At 48.3% G+C, this 10,610-nt stretch overlaps 1 protein-coding gene across 1 annotated transcript; it reads left to right on the forward strand.

Annotated features, from left to right (window-relative positions):
• On the forward strand, positions 1-10,353 carry STYXL1 (serine/threonine/tyrosine interacting like 1). The gene is given in 10 exon segments (XM_040533081.1): positions 1-163; positions 937-998; positions 1,441-1,483; positions 1,486-1,566; positions 1,776-1,832; positions 2,762-2,907; positions 4,282-4,427; positions 5,496-5,590; positions 7,349-7,458; positions 9,570-10,353. Coding segments are annotated over 10 exon segments (1,035 nt in total). The 3' UTR covers positions 9,702-10,353.
• Positions 10,354-10,610: the final 257 nt, after the last annotated feature.

Consider the following 10,610-nt stretch of genomic DNA (forward strand, 5'->3'; position numbering starts at 1 on the left):
ATGGCAACCGTCGGGGCCCGGCGTTGCCGCGGCAACGGGGGGAGCGCGGCCCGGGGCGCCGTGGCGGGGGTGCTGCCGTGCGAGCCCGGCCGGCTCTACAACGCCCTCCAGCAGCACCGCCGCCTGCCCGGGCTGGCCGAGCCCAACTACCTCAGCCTGCTGGGTGAGGACGCCCGCGGGCGGGAGCTGTGCCGGCCGCGCGGGGCTCGTGGGGCGCAGGGGGACGCGGAGGAGCGCTCCTGTACCCCTCCGGATCACCAAGGCCTTGCTGGAGGGACCTCTGGCCGCCCCGTTACGCTCGCCGTGAGGCAGGGCTGCCCCGCTCTCGTCCTTCACACGGAGCAGAAAGCAGCCGCGTGTGGCACTTGGCCCCCGCGGGGAGAACAAATATAAATAAGGAAGTTTTCTGCCTGCATAAATCCTGGCTGCCGCTCCAACCCCATCCCGCGTCCAGCTCCCCGCTCCCTGGCCCCCTCCATCCCCCTCCCCTGCTCCCAGCGGTGGCCGTGCTGACAGGCGGACGAGAGCTGTTGGCCATCGCGCAAAGCGTGCTGATAAGCGTTTGTGTCCTTCGGGGTGCCCAGAGCCCCCAGGTGGTGCCGCACACTGCACCTTTTGGCCAGGGAGTCGGGCAGAGCGGGAGCAGGATGGGGTCCCTGCCGTGTGCCCTCCTCAGGAGGTGCTGGAGGGCACAGCACCGCGCTCAGGGCAGCTCCGGGGCTGTCGGCATCGCTTGGTGTTGCTCGTATTCAGAATCACATCGGTGTTGGGGGTTGTTTATCCACGTGTAATACTCAGTTTATAAGAAACAGAGTCTTTCTCTTGCTGACATTGGTGCCTGAATTCCCGTTGGCTGAATTAGAAGCAGGATTCTGCCTTAAAAGCATCAAATAAGCCAGTTGCTCTGCCTTAGTTATCTTCTTCCTTTTTTTTCAGATGCCCGTACTCAGCGCGAGTACAACGAGAGCCACATTATTACAGCACGCAAGATTGAACAGGTGAGGAAGGATTGCAGTTTGTGTAAATAACCTCTGCATTTAGCAATTAACAGCACATGAAATGGGCTTAAAAAACAAGGGAGTTGTCCTCGCCTCTCCCTGCCTGCTTCAGCCATGTTCCAGTTCTGCCGCTGGGGGGATGTGTTCTGTCACACAGAAGAGCTGGCTTCAGTAGCCCAAAGGATTGGCACGCTGAGGCTGCATATCAGGAAAATATTGCACAAGAACTGACATATTGCAGGCCTGTCTCACAAAGGACAGTGCTGACATCTTTACCACTGCAGCAGATGAAGCAATCTGGAGTAGTCTGCGTGATTTCTCAATTCTACCTGGGTCTTTCAGCATAAAGCGCAGACGTAGCCCCAAACCCTTTCCTTGTGTTGATACCACAAGAAAAGCGTGGAGCTGTGCTCCTGATAGAATTCTTCTGTGATTTTGTCAGAGTCCTACAGGGGAGTACCTGGTGCCGGATCCAGAGGAGCGTTGTGTGTCAGATACTGCGTGGTGTATGACTGCGAGACCAGCTCTTTAGACTTATCTGACGACGAGGAAGAGGAGAAAGAAAAAGGTACCTGTGACTCATGTCAGTCAAGGCCTCACTGCAGGATGGGTATTCTTCCCACTCCTCATTACTTTAGTGAGCTTCCTGGCTGGCCTGCTTTCCTATCTGTAGACTGATCCCTCTGACCTTGCTGCATGTAAGGAATTGATTTTTTAAATTATTTTTATTTTTTCACATCTCACTGAAATGGGGCTTGTCCAACGATTTCCTTTCAGGGAGCAATGGTTCTTCAGAGACTGAAAACACTGACTCAAGTTCCTTATGTTCACAGAGTGAGTATTTCCTTCTCTGAGGGTTACGAAACCTTCACATTATCACATTGAAGAAGACGTAGCTTTAACGCGGGTGCTGAGGTAATGGAGTTCACTGAAAAGTGTGAGAAGCTGGAAACTTTTCCCTGTAATTGTTCAGTCTTCCTTGGACCACGGAAATGTATAGTTGCAACACATCCTCTAGCCAGGAGTTCTGCTGTATGCAGAACCACGTCTTTATGTTTGTTTGGCTCCAACTAGCTTTATAAAGGCTACTACAGTTTTAGCAAAGACTACATCTAGCCCACACCTTGATTTTTAAGAAAAAAGGAGTATAAGCGGAATGGACAAAGCAAGCACGTTCATAAATGCTTGGTGACCAGACATTAGCATGGAAGGTGTGAAGAATCAGAAGCAGGTTTCCGTTGTGCTCATCTGTTTCTACAGCAGGCATAGGTAGAGACAACCTGGATGGATCCTGTGGGAGAAGGAGGGGGCAAAACCGTCTCTCATGTGATTTGCTTCACTGAGGGAGTGTTTGAAATGCTTGGGAAGAATTTGTTCAAGACACCTCTTTCACTTCCCTTTGCAGGCTATAGGAAAGGGTCTCCATACAACTAAAATCACTAGATTTACACTAATAATGCTTTGCTATTATGGGAACTTATTACAAGCATTTCCCAAAGAATAATGGGGATAGAATAAAAACTTTATCTGGACCTACAAAAGAAAACAGGAGAGGAACAGGACTAGAGGTGAGCAGCAGCTTGTTACCGACCTGCAGCAACAGTTAAATAAATAATAAGTCTGGCTTTGAACAAGGCTTTCTACAGAGCATTAGATGAAATGAAAAGGAGTTTGCTGGTGGTGCCAGAGGGCCAGATTTAACCCCCAGGGCTGTTGGAGGCACACTAAACCTGCCCCAGCAAAGAGCTTTTTGATCTCATTAGATGCCAAGGAAGGAACTGCCGTCCGACACGCCAGAAGCTTACAGAAGTTCACCCGCCATCCCGTGCTCGTCCTGAGGGGAGGATACAAGCGGTTTTCAGCTTGCTATCATTTTCTGAGGACTCAGAAGATACTGTGGACGCCTCAGGTGAGACTAGGCCAATTTGCAAGTAAAAGACACGAGCATTCGAGCATTCCTATTCATCTGATGATAGCTAATGAGTAGCTAAGTGGTGCTGTAAGCCTGCTATCAGAGTAATTTCAAACAAAGGAATTAAATGTAATTTGAATTACTGTTCTTCCCCGAGTGTCACCACAAATTCTTTTGCAGCCACACTGTCTTTTTTTTTTCCTCTTCTATTGCGTGAAAGCTAGCTCATGGAAACAACCAGGGAAGCCTCCTCTGATAACCCCAAAACTGGCCTACTGGCGAGTGCAGATAACTAACAAACAGTAGCAAACGATGAAATAAGGCAGGCTCCTCTTTAATCTCTTTTATATGAGGTTATCTGAGATGTTACACAGTAAATGCTTCCAGACAGAGGTGCAACTATCAAGCACTGTATTTCATGTCTATAAAGCTTTTTGTCTGGAAGGGTCACAAAGCAAATATTGGGGCATTGCTTCAATAGGCCCAGAAAGAAAGGAGCCATCCACTGGAACACTGGTATCCTAATTGTTTGCTTTCACCTGCAAACACTGATCTATTTAACTGATGAAAAACAATTGGCCTATTTTCACATCTAGAACAGGACCTGCAGCAGGGCAGATTTAGAGGGCACTGTACAGCAACATCCTTTGTGTCTGTGGTTCCTACTGCTTCACATCTGATTCACACGAAGCAGCCCACGACACAGTGCTAACCTTGTGGGATGCTACAGCACAGAAAATGAATTCACTGTGCTCCTCTGTGAGGGGCAGCAAACTGCTAAACTCTCCCAGCAGATTCAGCTGGACACAGAATTACCTCCTCAGCTCAGCTGAAGCTGTTGTTCTCTGATGCTTTAAGTTGTTGAGCTGCTGTTTTGTTCCGATGCAGCATTACGGAGTATCAGTTATGGATGTAGAAGCACTGCTGCCTACTTGTATATTTTTGTTCTCAGCCTTTCTGCAGCACAAAGCCGAAATCTGTGGACTTGTGCTGTGCCACGACGCTGCACCTGCAGCTCTGCAGGTGGCAGATGACTTCAGTTGGCCTCGTGAACAATAACCGGGGAAAACATCAAACGAATCCGTTATGCTGTGGTTCCTCCAGACATTGCAAAGAATATATTCTTCCCCCTGTTTAGTTAGGATTTGTTTCAAGCAATGCCACAACGAAAGCATTTCTGTTAATTATTCTCACTAAATCTAGCAAGACTTCAATATTTCAGAGCGTCCGGTGTGATTGAATGCATCATTACATTCAAATGTGTCATGGGCTGCTGACTAAGTGTGTGTTCATTTCTCTACGTGACTTCTGTTTAAGGAACTAAAAGAGCAAATATGCTCTGAACTGAACCCACGGCTTCTCTCCTTGCAGGAGCTAGACAACTTCCAGCTGTACCCTGTAGAAATACTGCCTGCAAAGTTATACATGGGCAATTTCAAGCAGGCCTGTGACCAACAGATTCAGAAAGATTTGAAGATCAAAGCACAAGTCAATATTTCTGAGCAGCCTGCAGCAGTGTAAGTTGTTCAGGGTGTCTTCTCACTGATGGCTGTGCCTGTGAGGTAGCACAGCATCACAGCAGCGAGTGCCTATAAACTTCCAAGGGAAACTCTGTTTTTTCACTACAGATTTGAGTGCTATTTCACGCTCAATCTTGTGATCTCTACTTGCATAGCAAGAGTTTGCATAGCAGCAATGCGTTCCTGTAGCCATTTACTGTGACATGGATGGATTGGGTGAGAGGACTGGGAGGCCTTTGGCACTACCAGTCTGTTACGTGCCACCGTCCTTCAGGTAGAACCTACACCACTGAGTAGCTTTCCAAGCAAAATCTTACAAACACATCAGTGTAAAAGCTAAATCATCGATGTTTCACGTTGTTGTTCATCTTCGTTCCTTACCTGCTTCTGTCCATGACCGCTCAGCTCAGTCAGGCCGTGCTGGAAATGTCATTTCACCCAATGAAAAATGCAGTGGCATTTCTCAGGGTCTTGGCCAAAACAAAGTAAGCAACAAGTCCAGTTACTTACCTCAGGACACGTGTACCAGCAGGCATTTTTCCTGCCTCTGGTTCCGGAGGAAGACATCAAAGGTCTCTGCACTCTGTGTGATCTCCCCATGCCGTCTGTGTGACGTGCTTTCACATTTCAGAAATGCCTCACCAGTGTTTTGTGCCATTAGTTCTTGAGTTGAGTTCTCTGAGCTTCTAGAAGCAGGAGGATGCTGTCACAGAAAACCACATGAAGTGAATCATGGAGCTCTGTTGACATAACTGCTAACATGCATGCTGCGAAGGCACTCTTGCTTTCAGTTCATCTGTTTTCATTTAGCTCTCGGATAAAGGAAGCTGTAGGATAAAGTTAAGGCATCAATGCCGATACCATGTGGAATGGAAAATCAGTAATTAAGCTGGTTCTGTATTACGTGTGCCTCAGTGTCTTACCATAACAATCCCTTATTGTAATGTTAATGATGAAAAACTCACACACGTAACAGCAAACAAAATTATCAGCTTGCCTCCAACAAACAAATTTTCCCCATAGTTGCTTTGCTGGCCCACGTAATGCTGCGTGCTCTTTTGACAGGTTTGCAGAAGAAGGCAAATATCTCCATATATCTGTTCCTGATTCACTCGAAGCAAATCTTTTTTCTTCCTTTCCCACCATTTGTCATTTCATAGGTGAGTTGTTCCTGATCTGGAATTCCTGAGCCCTTGTTCACTCTAAGATATTAAATGGGAGTGACTGCAATTGACTCCAGCAGGAAGCTCAAACGGGAGGGTCGTAATCTTTCAAGATCACAGTCTACTCCCAAGCCAGCCCACACCCTAATGTATACCAGAGCTGTCTCAGTAACCAGCCTGACAGAGAGAGGAGATTTTAGAGGGCATCTGACACTGATGTTCCTGACAGAGAGTACTCTCTTTAAAGAACACCTCACTCTGGGATAGCAGTGAGCTTTCCACTAGGTGTGAGAGGGCTTTGGGATAGGATGTCTGTGAGGGCTTCACAGGATCCCCTCCTATTCCTTTGTTTTCAAATACAACTGTTTGACTCACCAGCCCGAATCTTCAACCGCCAGAGCTTTATTTAAACAGGAGTGTGATACACACTGGAGAACTTACCATGAGACGCTCTTAGCCCTTGGGATTTGCTGTGCAGACTCACTGTAGGGCCTAGGGAAACTTTCAGGTTGGACAACATAAACCTGCCTTCAGCTGATTGTATCAGAGAGGGCAAAGAAAAACATACCAGCTCAGTACCTGCAGCAGCACGGCAGGCATAGTTCCTGCAGCTTCGTCCTGTGATGGTGTCCACCTGCGTCATCTTGTATTGTGCCTACAAAATAGCATCTGCCACAGACCAAGGCCCTGCTGTGCTAAGTGCCACACAGACCCAGGAGCAAAAGACCACCCTGTCCCCACAGAACTTACAATTAAAGTACAAAATAACAACGGAACACAAAGAAACAAGGAAGTGAAAGCTGAGGATATAATCCTGTAGTCCTAACCGAATTTCATGACTTGCATGCATTGAAACCCAAACGTTGATATCCACTTACATGTCCTGCATTTTGCCCCATTTCTTTTTCCCAGCCTGGAAGAGTGCTTGGAAGAAAAGAAAAAAGAAAAACAACTAACAACCTCTCGGCAACAGCAGAATAGGCTTTGCCCTACGAATTCTAGAGCACAGTTGCTGATATTCCAAACACACGTCATGCTGTCTGCTCTGGAGAGGGAGGGAAAGAATTAAAAGGTTTATTAATAAATTATAGAACCTTTCAGGCATAGGTAGCAGAGTTGATGTGGTTAGCAGTGAATGACAGCATCCTCAGCCAAGTGGGCTCGGCTTCTGTAGAAAATGAGTTTGCTGGCCTTACAGATTTTCACTGCAAAGCATCCACAACGTGAGAAAAACAGCGCCCTAACTGCCATGCATGCGCTTCCCACTGGTGATCCCCACAGAGGGGTAAGGGATTTGAAGTCCAAGTCCCTGCCAGTTTGAGAGCTGATTCCTCCAGCTTGAGTGGACAACAGTGAGGTTTGCATTCAACAGAAATGTTGTTAGCTTTAAACCTACCTACCTGGAAGAGTTTTGAGTTGCTGATGTGATGCTGACCACAGCTCCTTGGTCCTGGTCTTTTCGTCACAGTTACCTGCTAAAAAAGGGACACTGATCTGTCATGAAACATTGACTGATCATTGTCATTTGATTCTGGTTCTCAAAAAAGCCACTTTTTAACTCAGTGCGGTTTTAAGAAAGGCAAATAGTTACAGAAACAAAAGCTGGCAGTGCCCATCTGTTCCTGTCAGGGTTCATGACGGTTCCTGTCTCTCAGGCTACCTGCCTGTCAGTTTTCACTGAATTAGAGCTTGACTTTACAATTGGAAGTTTGATTTCCCAGATCACTAATCTGTGATTGGCATTTCTTTACTCAGATGCCCAGCTGGATCTCGGAGCAGTGCTGGTGTTCTCTAGCCTGGGGATAAGCCGGAGCAGCACAGTAACCATGGCCTATCTTATGCATTCCCACCAGTTTTCCCTGAAGGTACATCACTGTCATTCTTCCCACAGATACTGGCTGGGTCTGCAGTTTATTTCTGTTCCTGAAGCCTCATTGCTGTGTTAACGAGAAAGAAATTATCTGTGCATTCATGCAGACTATCCACCTGATAATGCAAGAGATTCTATTACATCAGTTGTATCTTGTACCTTTAAGGAGGCGGCTTAGGTGCGATTTTGGATCTGTGAGCTCCTACCTGGCACCGGCACCGGTGATATTCTCGTATTTCCCTACTTAACTAAGAAAAAGAGTATCTGGAAGCTACCAGACTTAATCCCATCTCTTAATGCCAGGTGGTTATAGGGACATTCACACCCCGGTGCTTGCAGAGCTCTGATTTACCGCTGGGCTCATCAGCACTGACTTCTGAAACCTTGTTTTACTTCCCCAGAAGCAATCCCCTCCCACAGACACAACTGTAAAGAAATCTGGAATGGGATAACACTAGCCCGGGAGGGACACACAGGTGAAAAGGATGGTACATTTTGTTCCAGAGTTCTGAATAATATATGAAAAATAAGGAATGAAGGCTGAGAAAGACCCTGTGGCGTGGTGAGACTGGCAGCCTCTCCCCAGATGCCAGCCCTTTATCCCTTTGCGTACAAAGCACGGGCACCATGCTGCTGTAGGCACCAGCTCATGCTGCCTGCCTGGCACAGAGCAGCCTTTTTCCCATGAGAACTGAAAGGTTTCTCCTTAAAAGTCTTGTCTTTGTTTGGAAAGCGTGACCTCCTTTGGGAGCTTGAAAGGATTGATTCAAGCTTCACTGGAGCTGGGTCTGTATCTAATCATTTAATTGATTTTGTGCAAACATTTGCAACATAAGAGGAAATCTCTTACCATTGGTGTGTGCCAAAGGGTAATTTCAGGTTGAGCGTGCCAGCTGGGCAGCAGACACTATTTGGTCTCTGCTAGTAATGCTGGGTGTGATTGCTCCGGCACATCGATAACCATTCCCTTGCTGTTTTCCCCCGCATGCTAAACTGCCAGAGATGTTTGCGATGGCAGAGCAAAAGTCAAAGCTGATCCTTGCAGTTTCTCCCAGTTGATATCAACAGGTTGGTCTCAGCGTTTTGCTGAGCCCCGTGGTGTCCTGCAGCTGGCCTGGGCAAAGCCTTCCTGGGGGATTGCCCTGGCAGACAAATTTGTTTCTTGCAGACTAAGGCAGCGCAACAGATTCCTGGGTGATCCTTCACCCAATCTGGGCAGAGATCTTTGAAAATTTCCAGAGACAGAGATATTGCAAAAGAAACACAGATTTGGGACGTGTGGCCCCTTAGTCTCTTGGTAATCGATCTGAGTAGATCTGCGGGGTTCAGGGGAACTACAGACGCACATACCATGGGCAGAGGAGCAAATATTGGAAGATGAGGTTCAGAGCCTGCAGAATTGCTGAGATTAGAAAAAAAACAAACCAATGGAGCACTATCTTTTGACCTTTGGTCTCATTACACTTAAGCAATCCTCTGATGGCTGGGGGGAATAAGCAGGAAGATGAGCACTACTGGGTAAACCCCAGGACGTAGCTGAGCAAAGCAGAGTAATGCTGGTGGATTTGCCCTCTGTGTAGCAGAGTTCCTAGCTGATAACACAGAACTAACAAACCATTAAGATGGTTGTAATTAACATGGTGGGATAACTGGAGCTTAATAGCTGCTCTGCCACATCAGGTCACACCAATCCAGAAATGTGAAAACCTTTGTTTCTTGCCTGTAAATAGCTGACACTTATCAGCTATTATTAATAGCTGACACTGCTTCGCTTATCTCCCATGGAAGAAATGGCTTTTTAGAGCAGAAAATCCAGGACTGCACTGCTCTGTCAGTGTAAACGATACAAGAAACACGCCAGCTAATGAAAGAAGCATGAGCTATCCTCATAGCCAGGAAAGCAGGGTATAAAGATGAAAGGCTTCTCTGAAGTTCACATCTGGATCCGTTATGTCCTTACTTTGGTAGCTGAAGTCTTATCTGCCAAAGTCTATCACGAGCAGTAAATACAAAGCTGTTTTGTTCACAAATGTAGCTGCTTAGCATAACTACAATAAATTTTCAGCTCAAATTTCTAATGTTTCTTTGCTTTCTTTCTACTTACAGAAAGCTTGGGACCATGTTCTGAAATGCAAAGAGAACATGAGACCGCACCGGGGCTTTGTGAAACAGCTTTCAGACTGGGAGGCCCGAATCTATGGGACCACGATCACAGACATCTCTGAACCAAACTATTGACAGGTAGCCCAGGGAACACCCAGCAGGGGAAGACGCTTCCCTGTCCACACCACCATCTGTTCTGTAGGTAGAAGGTTAATGGAAAGCAGTTGAAAAAGCCCTTAACATAATGGAATTCCTTCATCTTTAGCTCTTATTATACTGGGTGAAGTTTTGGAGCCATTAGGGGAGCTGGCCTGCATTGCTGAAGGTGGTGGTTTGGGGAAGGCGAGGCCTGCGGGATGCGGCCCGTTCAGCACTGCTTGTCTCCTTTGTAAGCCAGGGGGTTTATGACCACGTTATCGGGCCTGCTTCCTGCCCCAGCTACGGGGAAGTCATTAACATTCTCTCTGAAAAGGCAAATTTGGGGTTTCACTGCACCTGGTTCCAGCTCAGGGAGACGAAGGCAGAATCTCCCCGTTTCAGGAGCTCCCCCGTTCCGTAAGTGTCTTTGCAGACCCTGGCAGGCAGCGGACCCAGACCCGCTGGTTGGGCTGGCCGGCAGGACCCCGCTTCCCGCTCACCCCCCCTGACCCAGCGACCCGACTTTGCCTGGCAGCCAGTTCCGAGGCCCCGGTGCCGTTACGGGACCACGACAGCCGTGCTGCCCCTCTGTCCCGCAGCGCTATGACTCCTTCCATGGACGCCACGAAATAAAAACCCGCAGAAAAACCCTCCTGGGCTCTCCCTGCGCTCTGTGCTAAGAATTTATCGCCGTGTGGCTCGCGGGGGGGCCCTCAGAGCCCCCCCGGTGCTCCCCCCGCCCCGCTCCTTGCCCTTCCCCGTCCTCCCCCAGCCCCTGGCGTTGCTGCGGAGGGGGCTCCGCGCCCCGGCCCCCGCCCGTTACCCCCGGGGGCTCCCGGTGAGAACCCAAACGCCCACACACGGGGACCGAGATCCGCCCGAGCCGAGGGGGCGGCTCGGCGGAGG

The sequence above is a fragment of the Cygnus olor genome, chromosome 20 (genome assembly GCF_009769625.2).
Source record: "Cygnus olor isolate bCygOlo1 chromosome 20, bCygOlo1.pri.v2, whole genome shotgun sequence".
Lineage (NCBI taxonomy): Eukaryota > Metazoa > Chordata > Aves > Anseriformes > Anatidae > Cygnus > Cygnus olor.